The 17,021-nt window shown below is 42.8% G+C and overlaps 1 protein-coding gene and 1 long non-coding RNA gene across 2 annotated transcripts in view; both read left to right on the top strand.

The window, feature by feature from the left end:
- Positions 1 to 8,245, top strand: part of doc2a (double C2-like domains, alpha) — a 78,959-nt gene extending 70,714 nt beyond the window's left edge. Inside the window, exons 9-11 of the mRNA XM_031297161.2 lie at positions 3,575 to 3,656; positions 5,069 to 5,165; positions 7,607 to 8,245. Of these exons, the coding sequence (XP_031153021.1) occupies positions 3,575 to 3,656; positions 5,069 to 5,165; positions 7,607 to 7,743 (316 nt within the window). The 3' untranslated portion in view covers positions 7,744 to 8,245. The remainder of the gene's footprint in view (positions 1 to 3,574; positions 3,657 to 5,068; positions 5,166 to 7,606) is intronic.
- An 876-nt stretch (positions 8,246 to 9,121) lies between these two features.
- LOC116048184 lies at positions 9,122 to 10,067 on the top strand. Its single transcript, XR_004104581.2, has 2 exons — positions 9,122 to 9,395; positions 9,444 to 10,067. It is a non-coding gene; the product is annotated as an uncharacterized LOC116048184 (long non-coding RNA).
- Positions 10,068 to 17,021: the final 6,954 nt, after the last annotated feature.

The raw sequence follows: 17,021 nt of genomic DNA, 5'->3' as shown, positions 1-17,021 counted from the left end.
CAGAGTTTTCCCCCCCACAACCCGCAGGCGTAGGGAGGCGACCCTCTCGTCCACCGGGTTTTCCCCCCCGGGGTAAACTCCAACATAGCGGCGCTCAGCCGGGGGCTTGTGAGTATCCCCACACCTGCCCGGCGCCTCACACCCTGGGCAACTCCGGAGAAGAAAAGAGTCCAACCCCTATCCAGGAGTATGGTTCCAGAACCGAGACTGTGCGTAGATGTAAGCCCCACCAGATCTAACCGGTAGCGCTCCACCTCCCGCACAAGTTCCGGCTCCTTCCCCCACAGAGAGGTGATGTTCCACGTCCCCAGAGCCAGCGGCTGCTGCCCGGGTCTGGTCTGTCGAGGCCCCTGACCTTCACTGCCACCCGCGTGGCAGCACACCTGACCCCAGCGGTTCCTCCCACAGATGGTTGGCCCATCGGTTGGAGAGATGGATGCCACGTAGCTTTTTTGGGCTGTGTCCGGCCAGGCTCCGTGGCAAATCCGGCCACCAGACGCTCGCTGACGAGCCCTCCATCTGGGCCTGGCTCCAGACGGAGGCCCCGGGCTTCCTCCGGGCAGGGTCACTCCATCTCTTCCTCGTTTTTTCATGGGGGTTTTTGAACCATTCTTTGTCTGGCCCCTCACCTGAGACCACTTTGCCTTGGGAGACCCTACCAGGAGCATAAAGCTCCAGACAACACAGCCCTCAGGTTCATAGGGACACACAAACCTCTCCACCACAATAAGGTGATGGTTCCCGGAGAGGTTTACGTACACAGTGAAGTTCAAATAACTTATATTTAGTTTAGAAATATTTAGTTCATGGTTCTACATTTAGACATATTTTGATCAAAATATGGCTAAAACTGGCTAGTCTATATCCTCAACGTTCCACTTCCGGGATTTCTCTGTCGCCGCTGTAAAATCTGCCGGATTTCACTCATTTAGGTTGGATATCCGTTGCCTTGGGCTTCCTTTGTGTTGGCGTTCTAACCTCCGGTGGATTTGTGAGGACTACGGTTAACTGCTCCTCAGATCTCTGCAGGCTAAAGCCACACAGCTAGCTAGACTATCTGTCCAATCAGAGTTTTCTGTTGCACGACTAAAACAACTTTTGAACGTACACATGTTCCACCAAAACAAGTTCCTTCACGTTTTTCTCCCATCCAGGAATGCTGTGTGGACTAGTCAGACCTTCCTCCACAGCGCTGTGGAGGAAGGTCTGGCAATGAAAGATTAGCACAGCTGTTACTAATGATATCAACTAATATACCTGTGGTGACGATGGCCTTTACTCAACCATATTTTCTCACACACACTTAAGCAAGTGTTATTGGGAAGTGCACCAAATAGAAGGCACACTGTCCAAATTTCATGTGGAATTTTCAAGTTTTAACTACCATCTTTCAGGCCTTCACAGGGAAACATTCGACTCTAAAAATATAGATTTCTGGAGGAGTATCACTTAAACAAATGTCCAAAATTATAGTTTTGGACCCCTTTGCTCTGGTTTAACCCTTGTGTTGTCTTCCCGCGACCATGCAAATTGTTGTCCACCAGAGTTAACCCTTTTTTAGAAGCTTTTTTTTCAAGGTTTCTTTCGCTTTTTTGAGGTTTCCGTCACTTTTTTTCTGTGCTTTTTTTTCCACTACCACCGGATTCACCACTAACATCAACTTATTACCACTAATTTTACAATATTTTATAATTCATGGTCAATAAACCTCATTTATATGAAATTATACCTAATTTTTGAGTTTAAAAAAAGCTGAAGTTATGAATCACACTTCTCAGCCTCCCTGGTAAAGTTTTCTCCAAGGTGCTGGAAAGGAGGGTTTGGTCGATAGTCGAACCTCAGGTTGAAGAGGAACAATGCGGATTCCGTCCTGGTCGTGGAACAACGGACCAGATCTTTACTCTCGCAAGGATCCTGGAGGGAGCCTGGGAGTATGCCCAACCGGTCTACATGTGCTTTGTGGATCTGGAGAAGGCCTATGACCGGGTCCCCCGGGAGATACTGTGGGAGGTGCTGCGGGAGTATGGGGTGAGGGGGTCCCTTCTCAGGGCCATCCAATCTCTGTACAACCAAAGCGAGAGCTGTGTCCGGGTTCTCGGCAGTAAGTCGGACTCGTTTCAGGTGAGAGTTGGCCTCCGCCAGGGCTGCGCTTTGTCACCAATCCTGTTTGTAGTATTTATGGACAGGATATCGAGGCGTAGTCAGGGTGGAGAGGGGTTGCAGTTTGGTGGGCTGGGGATCTCATCGCTGCTCTTTGCAGATGATGTGGTCCTGATGGCATCATCGGTCTGTGACCTTCAGCACTCACTGGATCGGTTCGCAGCCGAGTGTGAAGCGGCTGGGATGAGGATCAGCACCTCTAAATCTGAGGCCATGGTTCTCAGCAGGAAACCGATGGAGTGCCTTCTCCAGGTAGGGAATGAGTCCTTACCCCAAGTGAAGGAGTTCAAGTACCTTGGAGTCTTGTTCGCGAGTGAGGGAACAATGGAGCGGGAGATTGGTCGGAGAATCGGCGCAGCGGGTGCGGTATTACATTCAATTTATCGCACCGTTGTGACGAAAAGAGAGCTGAGCCAGAAGGCAAAGCTCTCGATCTACCGGTCAGTTTTCGTTCCTACCCTCACCTATGGTCATGAAGGTTGGGTCATGACCGAAAGAACGAGATCCAGGGTACAAGCGGCCGAAATGGGTTTCCTCAGGAGGGTGGCTGGTGTCTCCCTTAGAGATAGGGTGAGAAGCTCAGTCATCCGTGAGGAGCTCGGAGTAGAGCCGCTGCTCCTTTGCGTCGAAAGGAGCCAGTTGAGGTGGTTCGGGCATCTGGTAAGGATGCCCCCTGGGCGCCTCCCTAAGGAGGTGTTCCAGGCACGTCCAGCTGGGAGGAGGCCTCGGGGAAGACCCAGGACTAGGTGGAGGGATTATATCTCCAACCTGGCCTGGGAACGCCTCGGGATCCCCCAGTCGGAGCTGGTTAATGTGTCTCGGGAAAGGGAAGTTTGGGGTCCCCTGCTGGAGCTGCTACCCCCGCGACCCGAGACCGGATAAGCGGACGAAGATGTATGGATGGATGGATGAAGTTATGAATTATTTTGACAAATAGTTACGATTGAGTGGATGATCACAGACTGTCAAAGTTTAGTCAGAATATTGTTTAGAAACCATTTCATTGCTTTTTCAAATGCTTTTGAAGCATTGAAAATTTTATAAAACACTCAAAATTCAATGAAAGTAGTGAACTGATCATTCATTTTATTTGTGAAGAGCGTTGTATGGAACCATCTATGTTATTTTGGGGGCAATTTACTTGAAAGAAAACCATATTTCTGATGTAGCAACTAGGAGATTGGGTCAAATTTGACCCGAGGACAACAGGAGGGTTAAAGAAACGCCAATAAACCAGAGCACGTTTTCCTCCCATTCAGGAATGCTGTGTGGACTAGACGGACCTTCCTCCGGCGTGCTTTGGAGGAAGGTCAGGCAGAGTGAGACTAGGCACTGGCTGACCTTTTCCATTGCTGAGTTCAAACGGTTAATACAAATTAAAACACACTTTCTTTTCTTCTCATTCGGCCGTCAGATACCTGAAGCCCGACCTACTGAAGAAATCCAAACACAAAACAGCTGTGAGGAAAAAGACCCTGAACCCCGAATTCAATGAGGTAAGAACCAGCTGCACGCACCCTAGAGCTGGAACAATTCCAAATGTTGCTGTGCAATTAAGTGTCTCAGACATAATTGCAATTAACAATATAATTGTCTCTTTCAGTCAAATATATTCAAATATTATTATAACTTTTGTTTAGTTTTAAATGAATTCCAGGATACATCGTTTTATTATATATCACTGTCATGTGACCCAGATAATATGTAAAGATAAATACACAGCCTATGAAGAAAACAATGCCTCTTTATTATCATACATGTTTTCTGTCCCCCCACTTTTCATGTATGTTGCTATGAATGTGTTTAGGGGCAACTGCCAACAACTAACACTTGAAATAATAACAAAAATATATAGTCAGACCACTAACGAATGAATGCTTAACCCTTGTGTTGTCTTCGGGTCAAATTTGACCCATTTTCTAAATGTCTATATCAGAAATATGGGTTTCTTTTTAACTAGCTAATAAAAATAACATGGATGATTCCATACAACGCGCTTCGCAAGTACAGCAAAAGATCAGATCTCTAATTTCATTGAATTTGAGGTGTTTTGTTACATTTTTAGCATTTGAAAAAGAAATTGAAACATTTCGAAACAGTATCCCAACTGAACGTTGACCCTTCTGTGATTATCTTCCTTTAATATTAGTCTAAATAATTCATAATTTCTGCTTTTTTAACTCAAGAATTAGGTATAATTTCCTATAAATGAGGTTTATTGAGCATGAATTCCAAAAATAAGTGTAAAACTAGTAATAAGTTGGTGTTAGTGGTGTTTATACATGGTAGTGAAAAGAAGTGTAAAACAGCAACAACAAAAAAGCGCCAAAAGTGTCGACAAAAGGGACAAAAACATCAGAAAAAGTGTTGATTTTTTTAGTTTTGGCCCGGGAGGACGACAATTACATGGTCCAATGGAAGACAACACAAGGGTTAAATAGCAGTCAAATATTAGTCAAGGTAAATTAATTATATATTTCCACGGTGGAATTGGTGTATCAGGCTTTGACACCAGAACACTAGAAAAATAGGTAACACTTTACTTGAAGGTATCTACATAAGAGTGACATGAGACTGTCATGAACACATGGCAGTCATGACACAACCCTAACCATAACCCTAACTTGTCATGACAAAAACCAAATTACACTTACTGACAGAAGCGTTATGTCATAAACGTTTATGACTTGTTTATAATGTTTATGACACGTTCATGACAGTGTCGTGTCACTCTTATGTAGATACCTTCAAGTAAAATGTAACCGAAAAATATATAGAATCCTCAGAATACTTGAATATCCACCAAATGAAACCAAACAAAACAACATGTTTGTTTTGAGCGCTGACCCTCATAGACCTGTGTTCTGTTTTTTAAATCCGTGTCTCTGCCTGTGTTTGATCGCTGCAGGAGTTCTTCTACGAGATCTCCCTGTCGGAGCTCACCAACAAGACTCTGGAGGTGACGGTGTGGGATTACGACCTGGGACGCTCCAACGACTTCATAGGTGAGCCTCCGAGGGGTTCGTTCGGATCGCTGACTCTCTCGCTGAGTTTCCCTTTGAACGCAGAATCTCTGAACCGTGTGGCCGCCCTGTAAGAGTGTCAAAGTCTCTGTTTTATAGATAAGTCTGAGGAAATAATCAGAGGAAAGAAAGCCATCTTCTGATTCAGAATCTAACACATGCTGCCTGATAGTGTCGGCAAAGCTGTTCAGTGAAAGCTCTCGCCATCTGTATTACTCCTCTGTTTTTAATAATTACACACTTTCTGTTTACTATTGTGTTAATACTGAAAACAAAAAGCACTTGTGGTTGCTGATATTTCATCACCACTGTGGACATGAATCATTAGACTAACTGCAGACACTACCCCAGAACCCCCACTGACACTGACTCTTACACCACCCCTCCATTGCATGTAGTACACTGTGTAGAGTGCCACTACTCATAAGTTTATGAACCCATGCTAAAGTTGACTAAAAAGAGGAATAAAAAAAATATCTTTTGGAAATTGATCTTAATGCCTTAATTAAAAAAATGAGGAAAACTCCAACCTTTAAGGAGACCAGTTTTCTTTGTGAATGAATAATGTATCGTAAATAAAAAATACAGGGGGCATAAGTAATATGTAAGTTAATATAAGTATGTTAAATTCCCATAGAGGCAGGCAGATTTTTATTTTTAAAGGCCAATTATTTCATGGATCCAGGATACTATGCATCCTGATAAAGTTCCCTTGGCCTTATAATTGAAATAGCCCCACATCATCACATACCCTTCACCAAACCTAGAGATTGGCATGGGGTACTTTCCATAAGATCATCTGGCAAATCAAACCAGCTATTAGGCTTACTGAAATAAAACCATGCCAATCTCTTGGTACGGTGAAGGATATAACATAGGGGTGTACTTACTTATGCCGCTTGTATTTTAAAGATTTACGATACATTATTCATTCACAAAGAAAATCGGTGTCCTTAAAGGTTGGATTTTTCTCTTTTTAGTCAACTTTAGCATGAGTTCATAAACTTATGAGTGCCACTGTATACACTCACCTAAAGGATTATTAGGAATCCATCCGCCTCAAGGTTGTGTGTGTTGTGGCTTCACAAATGATTTGCTGCATACCTTGGTTGTAAGGAGTGGTTATTTGAGTCAAAGTTGATCTTCTATCAGCTTGAATCACTCAGACCATTCTCATCTGACCTCTAGCACTGACAAGGCATTTTGCCCACAGGACTGCAGCATACTGGATGTTTTTCCTTTTTCAGAACATTCTTTGTAAACCTTAGAAATGGTTGTGCGTGAAGATTGTGAAATACTCAGACTAGCCCGTCTGGCAACAATAACCATGCCACGCTCAAAGTTGCTTAGATCACCTTTCTTTTCCATTCTGACATTCAATTTGGAGTACAGGAGATTGTCCTGACCAGGACCACACCCCTAAATGTAGTGTAGCAGCTGCCATGTGATTGTTTGATTAGATAATTGCATTAACGAGAAATTGAACAGGTGTTCCGAATAATCCTTTAGGTGAGTGTATATTATTTGCACATTCTGCCCTCAACCCATTCAGCCTCTTTTGCCTAACAGTTATTTTGTATGTATATATTTGTTTTTCTGTATTTATTGTTTATTTCATCTATCCATCCATCTTTGTCCGCTTATCTGGGTCGGGTCGCGGGGCAGCACCTCCAGCAAGGGACCCCAAACTTCCCTTTCCCGAGCCACATTAACCAGCTCCGACTGGGGGATCCCGAGGCATTCCCAGGCCAGGTTGGAGATATAATCCCTCCACCTGGTCCTGGGTCTTCCCTGAGGCCTCCTCCCAGCTGGACGTGCCACCACCTAGTCCTGGGTCTTCCCTGAGGTCTCCTCCCAGCTGGACATCCCTCCACCTAGTCCTGGGCATTCCCTGAGGCCTACTCCCAGGTGGATGTCCCTCCACCTAGTCCTGGGTCTTCCCCGAGGCCTCCTCCCAGTTGGACGTCCCTCCTCCTAGTCCTGGGTCTTCCCCGAGGCCTCCTCCCAGGTGGACTTGCCTCCACCTAGTCCTGGGTCTTCCCTGAGGCCTCCTCCCAGCTGGACGTGCCTGGAACACCTCCCTAGGAAGGCGCCCAGGGGTCATCCTTACCAGATGCCCAAACCACCTCAACTAGCTCCTTTCAATGCAAAGGAGCAGCGGCTCTACTCCGAGCTCCTCACGGATGACTGAGCTTCTCACCCTATCTCTAAGGGAGACGCCAGCCACCCTCCTGAGGAAACCCATTTTGGCCGCTTGTACCCTGGATCTCGTTCTTTCGGTCATGACTGTATTATATTAATATGTAATATGTTTGTTTGTTTGTTTATGTATGCACCTTTCACCAAGGCAAATTCCACATAAGTGTACTTATTGTGGCAATAACACCTTTTCTGATTCTGATTCCTGTTTGTTCCTTGTTCAGGCGGCGTGTGTCTGAGCTGTCACTCCCAGGGCGACGCCCTCCGTCACTGGATGGACTGCCTGAAGAACAAGGGCCGCAGGGTGGAGCAGTGGCACATCCTGACCAATGAGCTGCCCCGAAGCCTCAGCCACGACTGAACGTCAGCGAGCGGGTGGGCGGGCAGCTTCCTGCAGACGGTCAGCGGCCACAGGGATTCTCGTTAAGGGACAGACTCTAGCAACTTTACCGCAGGAATCTGCAGTAACTGTGTTTTAATAATGCCGGCTGGAGAGCCGGGTGAAGCCGGAGCAGCGCGGTGCTGCTGGTGTGCCTTCATTAGTGATTGCTGAGTCATCCTGAAGAAGAACACTGTCATTACAACATTAGCACCGAACTACAACACACGTAACAGACAGAAGATACACTCCTACAGAGATTAAACCACAGCTGTACACGTCCGACTCGTACTTGAAATGAAATTGCATGTTTTGTTTCTACAAGATAGAGGTTTGTCTTATTGATACAGAATTTCTATTTTAAATAGTGTCATGACCCTGTTAGACCCGCTTGAAAAGGTTGTGGTTTTAAACACGTTGTTAACGTTGTGAAACGGTCCCAGTTTGGTTAGGTTTACACACCAAAACTACTGAGTTAAGTTGATAAAAAGATGGAGGTTTGGGTTCAAATCAGGTGTTACTACACTTCCTGAAGGTTATCATGTGACGCAGAACGTGACGTAGCTCCGTTTGTTCCTTAAAGTTAAAAAAATTCTCTGTTTCCTTTTCTTTTCTAACGGGACATGAACCCGGGTCTCCTGGGTGAAAGTCCTGTGTTTGTTTGACCCATCCCCCCCCCTCAACCTGCCTCCTTACCAGGACATTTGGCTCTCTTATACTTCATGTCCCATTTGATAATAAAAAGTTAACCTGTTTTTACTTTAAGAAACAAACAGAGTTACATTGCGTTCTGTACCACGTGCGTAATGCGAATGAAGTCCTGCTAACTTCATGTGGCTGAAGTTGATATTTCACATTCACAGCATGATATCGGTCAAGAGTTGCCTTCTCATCTTTAAGTGTGTTGATCACACTGTCAGGTACATTTTGTTGCATTTTCAGAAAGATGAATACCTTCCTCTTGGCAGCCACTTTGACTCAGATAGGTTTCTCGTAAGCACGAGATACTTTTGCGTGCTTACAAGAAAAGTATCTTAACCCTTGTGTTGTCTTCCCGTCACCCATGCAACTTTTTTGTTTTTCTGGGTTAAAATTTTAAATTCAAACTTTACAACATTTTGTTCTTTTTTCGACACACTCTCACTTTTCCCGATGTTGTCACTTTTTTCCTGCGTTTTTGGTCACTTTTAACAATGTTTTTTTCAATTTTTTTCCTTTTTTTGAAGCTTTATCTAACATTTTGTCACTTTTTTTCAAATGCTACAGAATTGAATAAAACACCCAAATTCAATGAAAGTAGTGAACTGATCTTTTATTTTACTTGTGAAGAGTACTAGTTGTATGGAACCATCCACGTTGTTTTCTTTGACAATTTGGTTGAAAGAAACCCAAAATTCTGATATAGAAACTTTTTGAAAATGGGTCAAATTTGACCCGAGGACAACAGGAGGGTTAATAAAATTCCCCCGGTCCCTTTAGAGCACATGTCACTCAAAGCCTGTGGGCCAATTGAGGTTCACAATAGACTTTGGCCCACTTAATTTTTGTAGCTTTTTTCAATGTTTTTTGGCCCGTTTTACGACGTTTTTTTCCCCAATGTCTTTGTTGTTTTTTCTTTGATGGCTAAGTTACTTGTTTTGCTGACTTTTTTGGGTCTTTATGTCGACCAAGCTGTAAGTGAGAAGATTATATGAGACATGCAATAATACAATAAAAGATGCTTGACTTTTACCATGAAATAATAGCATGTGAATAACCTAAACATGTCTGGCCCTGGATGTGATTCTTATTTTCCAGCGTGGCCCTTTGTGGAATTGAGTTTGACACTCCTGCTTTAGGGACTCCATAGCTTTTTTGATTTTGAGGACATAAAAAGATAAAAATATGGGCCTTTAATACCTTCCATATCGGACAAACCCTGAGTTTCCTTCATGTCATTTCTCTGGTCTGTAATGCACGGATCATTCTATTGCACTCCTCAACGAGACTGTGAGAAACAAACTGCCGATGATATATAATAGTGGTTCTTCCTTGGTGTTGCATGATGCAATATGTTGATATACTTCTTTATATCTCTATACTCTGCTGCCTGTTTTCTAAGTCAACGTGTTGAGACCCGATGAGACATTCAGGTTCACGGTGTAATCGTTCTTCTTTGTATGCACGACCGAACGTATGAATGTGCTTTCTATACAATATCGTTGAACTGTTGTTTACACGGATCTTGTGCTTTACAGGTGTTCTTACATTTCTATCAGGTGTTTTATGTACGATGCAACAATAAAGTTTGGAATGCAACACTGACAGAGAGAAGAGTGGGTTTGGTTTGTTTGGTTTTCACAGTGTGGATAACTGCAGCCCCCTGCAGACAGTACAGAGTACTACAGCTGCAGCTTCACAACATGAAATACACAGACTGACTGCTCTGCAGTCATCAGCCATCTGAATCGTAATAACTGTACAAAAGATCTGCACATCACACTGTTAATACTAACCAATGGCTGTATAACTGTATTATTGTATTTCTAGTTTCTATTAGGAGGCAATGATGGAAGAAGTCCTCAGATCTTTTACTTAAAGTCTCTGAAGACCCACACAGGTGTTTTCAGTTAATCTGGCTGATTAGACTTTTTCCCAGGGCTGTGTGGGTGTGTTTAGACTGACTGATTGGCATCTTCCTGAGTATCTTAGCTGTTAGGGACACCTTTACCATTCTTATTGGTAGAAAAGATTTGCGACCCAATAAAGTCCCATCAAATGGCTCTGTTGTATAAGATCGAGAAGGCTGGAGGATTGGTGGGATTTCTGTGGGTGCCTGCCTATGTTGGGGTAGATGGGAATGAGACAGCAGATAAGGCAGCTAAAATGGCATTGAAAAGAGACATTGATTTAAGGGTATGTGTTGGGATATCTGAATGCCGGTCTGTCATTAAGAAAAATTTTACAGCAGTGTGGCAAAAGCAGTGGGAAATGGAAAAGAGGGGTCATCATTATTTTTCAATTCAAAATAGGGTACAGGCAGAGCAGTGCTATTTGGGCAAAGAAAGAAGACACTCTGTAATAATGACAAGGCTGAGACTTAGGCATTGTGGACTTGCATGGGACCTAGCGAAGCTGGGCAAGCATGAGGATGGACTTTGTGGAACCTGCAAACAGAAACAAACTGTTCATCATGTACTTTTGGATTGTCTTCAATACAAAAATGAAAGACAACTGTTGTTGTAGCACTCTGTTGTTGTTGCTATGTCACATGGGAATACAGAACATAACATTGAGATCCTTACTAAATCCCCCTGAATATCAATTTCAGATAGTGGAAGCCATCATGGATTTTATCTCTGCTACAGGACTACTCCACTGAATTTGACAATACTTTTGAATGTTACTTAAACTGTCTTGTGAGAGGCAGCAATATGCCGCAAGGCTTCTAGTCTGCCGGAAAGCCAGAAGAAGAAGAAGAAGAAAAGTCCCATCAAAGCTCCGGCCCACCTTTAATCTGAGCAGAGGTCTGATCAGCCAGAATAACTTAAAACACCTGTGTGGATGTTCGTGTAATTCCGTTTTTTCTCGAATTAGACCCAATTTTCCCATGCAAATGTGACTTAACTGACGATTCCTATAACCCAATTGTTTTCCTATTGGTCACCAGACTGAGGGGTGGTAGCTTACCTGCATAACAGAGCTTACAAAGGGGAAGTGAAGCAGACACAGCGGGGACTCGGACGGAGAGACTGAAGCTGCATCTCATGGCCCCTATCTAATTGCTCATCAACTCCTCAGTCCTCAGCTGAACCGGAAGTTGTTCTGTCCTTCTTCGGTGAAGACCAACTCAAAGCTCTAATTTCTGCCCCGAGGAGGGATCACCGAGGAGGGATCATCGAGGAGGGATCATCGAGGAGCTATAGGCGAGGATACAGAGAGCAGCCTTCATGGAAGCCGTGCATCTGAAGGAATTGCTAACTCCGCCCAAACAGCTGAAAAAATTCATGTGATGCTTCAGAGGAAAGGACGTTTCATCCCTCTAAAACATATCCTCGGTTCCTCTCTCCTCCGATGATGAGGGACTAAAACGCGAGGAAGGGAGGAAAGTGGAGGACACAAGGAGGCCATTCAAGGGCTTTGAGATGCACCGAAAGAGTCAGTGAGAAGAGGATATGTTTCTGATTTGTCGTGATGTTTCCCAATCAAGTTGTGTTAATGTTATGTCCACGTCTCGGATGTCTACAAATGAACTATCAACGTGTCGATGCTGTCTGACACTGCACCAAGGATTGGACTGATCCAAAAGATGGAGAAAGAAGTGGTGCCAGTCGAGGACAATGGTAGGCCTTTCATCCATACCTTTCAGCCTGGCGGGCTTTCTCTGTAGATTCAAATGCATGAGTAAACCTAACTCTGGAAGCCTACATACGTAGCGATAATATACGTTTTCCAGGGTTGTGGGAATGCTGTGTGGACTAGTCAGACCTCCCTCCACAGTGCTGTGGAGAAAGGTTGGGCAAAGCGAGACTATGCCGTGACTACGTAAGTAAGTAAGTAACTAAGTAAGTAGGTAGCCTAGTAAGTAAGTGAGTAAGTAAGTCTGTAAGTAAGTAAGTAAGTAGGTAGCCTAGTAAGTAAGTAGTTAAGTAAGTAAGTAGGTAGCCTAGTAAGTAAGTAGGTAAGTAGGTAAGTAAGTAGGTAAGTAGGTAAGTAAGTAAGTAAGTAGGTAAGTAAGTAAGTAGGTTGTCATGTAAGTAAGTAATTAGGTAGCGCCAGTAAGTAGGTAAGTAAGTAAGTAAGTAGGTAGTGTGGTGGTTAAATAGTAATGCTGTGATGCTGTATGAAGAGGAATCCGCCGACACTGTTCTTGATTATAAAAAGGTTTATTACAAGCAAAGATTCAGCATCAATTTGACAAACTCCTGCAGAGAGCTTGGAGAACGACCAACCCAATCTTCCAAATTTGCCGCTCTGCCTTTTCTTTGTGTGAACAACGTATATATCCTATGCATTGTATCAACATAGGACGTGATATGTGTGAGTATATGATTGGACCGGATAACTGACCAATCAATGCCTGTTATCTGGCACAACTCCAAAAAAGGTCTCTTCTGTCTTGGGGGGACCTCTACTCATGTTAACAATTTCCAGATGTTCTCAGTGAATGTAGAGTAAAGTTCATGCATCTCCTTATACCAACTCTTAAGTCAAAGTGTATAGAAAGTTATAGAATGTCAGTATACCACATTTCCCCCCTTCGAGACTTAATAAAGTCTCGAAAAACAAGAAGAGTAAGATCACAACAAAAGAACAATTTCTCCAACACATGTTCCTTGTAGTATGATTTTAACAATACAATAACTTTATGGAGTGTGAGAGTGAAAACCTGTCTGGCAGCTATCTTTCCAAAATATCCTTCAAACAATTGAGACAGGAAAATCTCTCACGGCCCCTCTGCCCAGGCGGCCATGCACTGTACTCCAGATCAATTAGAAAATAAATCTTTATCAATTTATGTAGAATTATGGTTTAAGCAAATACATGTGAAAACCTCAGAAAATGAAATAAAATCAAAACAATGTCCAAATTCAGGCAGGTCGACCCTTTGGATCTGAAAAAGGACTTCTACTTCCTAGACCCCATTTCCCTAAGCGTCAAAAAAGAAAAACATCTGAGGTCTCCATATATTCACTCCATGACAAAAAACATCATTCTTCAAACAATTGATGCAAGAATATGACACAAATTATGTATTACTCTGCAAACATGTATATATATCAGACAAACACAGGAATGTAGTCCACTACATTGCAGCTTCTCAGCAATGTTGATGTGGTGAAATCTGAACAGATCCACACCGTCCTGGTTCAGAAGTCTCCTAATTCCTTCATATTGTCCATATTTGTATCTGTATCCCCTCTGCACATTACCCCATATGCTCTGGAAGAAAAGAAAACACTGACCAGTATCGTTTGCAAAACAACACATGAAAATTAAAACATCAAATAAGAATAAAAATTAATAATATCAAAAATAATATATGATAATATGATGTTAACAATTTCCAGATGTTCTCAGTGAATGTAGAGTTCATGCATCTCCTTATACCAACTCTTAAGTCAAAGTGTAGAATGTCAGTATACCACAGTAGCCTAGTAAGTTAGTAACTAAGTAGGTAAGTAAGTAGGTAGCCTAGTAAGTAAGTAGGTAAGTAAGTAAGTAAGTAAGTAGCCTAGTAATTAAGTAGGGAAGTAAGTAAGTAAGTAGGTAAGTAAGTAAGTAGGTAGTCATGTAAGTAAGTAAGTAATTAGGTAGCCTAGTAAGTAAGTAGGTCAGTAAGTAAGTAGGTAAGTAAGTAGGTAAGTAGGTAAGTAAGTAAGTAGGTAGCCTAGTAAGTTAGTAACTAAGTAGGTAAGTAAGTAAGTAGGTAGCCTAGTAAGTAAGTAGGTAGCCTGGTAAGTAAGTAGGTAAGTAAATAAGTAGGTAAGTAAGTAAGTAGGTAACCTAGTAAGTAAGTAAGTAGCCTAGTAAGTAAGTAGGTAAGTAAGTATGTAAGTAAGTAAGTAAGTAAGCAGGTAGCCTATAAGTAAGTAAGTAAATAAGTAGGTAGCCTAGTAAGTAAGTAGGTTATAATGTGAACAACAATCTTTGAAATTGTTCCAGGAAACCATCACCTATTGTTACAACACATTCTCACTCCCATCGCCCTTTGAGACAATTTCTGTACAAATATACAGACATGCAACTGTTAATACACAGATATTTCCCAGAGTGCAGCAGAGTGTGTTGGTTTTTTAATACTTTAGCTTGTTTTTTTGTGCTTTTCTCCTCATGACAATGGCTGCAGAGTTGTTTTGAACCCACTGGCTGCTGACCTCAGAGTCAAGTTCAGTTCTTCCCAATTTTTTTAGCAGCAGCTTCTGCTGCCAGACCCTATCTGACCCTGGCTGTTTGGAACAGTTTGTGAACAGTGTTTTCTGTTCCAAACAGCTCTATTGTAGTCCAGCATTTACTTCCTTGACAAACGTGCGTCACTTTGTAACACACGTCATAATGCTCACCTGTGTACTTTCAAAATCTCCTTTTTATTTTTACCTTACTCCGCATATGGAGTTGGAGCACGGTATTAGGTGAAGGATGCATCTTCTGCTTCTTACCTGTGGGACTGGGTTGGGTCACCATTCCAGCTTCACGACGTGTGTGTGTGTGTGTGTGTGTGTTTTAAAGAGTCTTTTCACCATTTTATGTATTACATATGACGCAACAGTATTCCAACAGAATGACTCACTATGTTGTTTACTCTGTCTCTCACTCCCTCTCAGCTCAGTTGAATCATAGAGACAATGGTAGAGAGTAGTATGTAGAGAGACAACAGTAGAGAGTAGTATGTAGAGAGACAACAGTAGAGAGTAGCATGTAGAGAGACAACAGTAGAGAGTAGTATGTAGAGAGACAACAGTAGAGAGTAGAATGTAGAGAGACAATGGTAGAGAGTAGTATGTAGAGAGACAACAGTAGAGAGTAGTATGTAGAGAGACAACAGTAGAGAGTAGTATGTAGAGAGACAACGGTAGAGAGTAGTATGTAGAGAGACAACAGTAGAGAGTAGTATGTAGAGAGACAACAGTAGAGAGTAGTATGTAGAGAGACAACAGTAGCGAGTAGAATGTAGAGAGACAACGGTAGAGAGTAGTATGTAGAGAGACAACAGTAGAGAGTAGTATGTAGAGAGACAACAGTAGAGAGTAGTATGAAGAGAGACAACGGTAGAGAGTAGTATGTAGAGAGACAACAGTAGAGAGTAGTATGTAGAGAGACAACAGTAGAGAGTAGTATGAAGAGAGACAACAGTAGAGAGTAGTATGAAGAGAGACGACGGTAGAGAGTAGTATGTAGAGAGACAACAGTAGAGAGTAGTATGTAGAGAGACAACAGTAGAGAGTAGTACGTAGAGAGAAGTATTTAGAGAGACAACGGTAGAGAGTAGTATGTAAAGAGACAACGGTAGAGAGTAGTATGTAGAGAGACAACAGTAGAGAGTAGAATGAAAGACCGAAATGCTGTGTAAGGAGGTTGGTTGGGGTGGTGCATGGGTCAAAAAACACAGGACTTTCCCCCGGAGACCAAGGTCTATTCCTAAACCTTACTGTCCTGTTCTGTACCGCATGTCAGTCAGTACGTCCCGACCCAGAGCATCAAAGAGTCCCGACGCTAAAGGAGACTTTTAGCGTCCAAACAGACTATAATCTCATCGCTGCTTTAAAGTCATATTATGCTTTTGGGCTTTTTCCCTTTCCTTCATTGTATTATATATCTTTTTTGTGCATGTTATAGGTTTACAAAGTGAAAACGCCCAAAGTCCACCACAAAGGGAGTTACCATCTCCAACAGAAAACACTGTTCACAAACTGTTCCAAACAGCTCTATTGTAGTCCAGCATTTACTTCCTTGACAAACGTGCGTCACTTTGTAACACACGTGATAATGCTCACCTAGCTGCTAGTGTGGCACGCCCTCATATTCTGCTTCTGACTGGCTAGTAGTCCTTACCTAGGTACTGTCAGGGCATGCCCTCATACTCTGCTTCTGACTGGCTATTAGTCCTTACCTAGTTACTGCACATGTGCAACTCCCAACAAAGATGGAACAGAAGTGTGATGCCTCACTCTGTAGCTAAAACAGAGAGCTCAACACACAGGGTGAAAAGAGGAGCTGCAGCAATGTTAAGTACAACAAAAATATGATGTTTTTTGAAAATTAAACCATGTAAACCTATTCGGGTATAATCTCTAAATACAATTATGAACCTAAAAAATGAGCATAATATGAGCACTTTAAGTCAAACATTTTAACCTGTTCATGTTTTTGAATGAGATAACAAAATAATAGTCTCGCATGTCCAGACCTTCCTCTACAGCGTCGCAGAGGAAGGTCTTGCTAGTCCACACAGCATTCCTGGATGGGAGAAAAACGTGCTGTGGTTTATTGGCATTTCTTTAAACCAATCACAGTCGGAGCCATGGTGCCTCTGCTAAATAGCCTCAGGAAGGCACTCGTTTTGGTGGGATATGTGTACGTTGAAAAGTAGTTTTAGTCGTGCAACAGAAAACTGCAATTGGACAGATAGTCTAGCTAGCTGTCTGGATTTACCCTGCAGAGATCTGAGGAGCAGTTAACCATAGTCCTCAGAAATCCACCAGAGGTTAGAACGCCAACACAAAGAAAGAAGAAGGGAACAGACATACGGCCAAAATGGACATATGGCGGCATTTCGAGCG

Source organism: Sander lucioperca, chromosome 2 (genome assembly GCF_008315115.2).
Source record: "Sander lucioperca isolate FBNREF2018 chromosome 2, SLUC_FBN_1.2, whole genome shotgun sequence".
Lineage (NCBI taxonomy): Eukaryota > Metazoa > Chordata > Actinopteri > Perciformes > Percidae > Sander > Sander lucioperca.
Note: the sequence above shows the minus strand (reverse complement) of the source record. Positions and strands in the feature narration are given on the sequence as shown.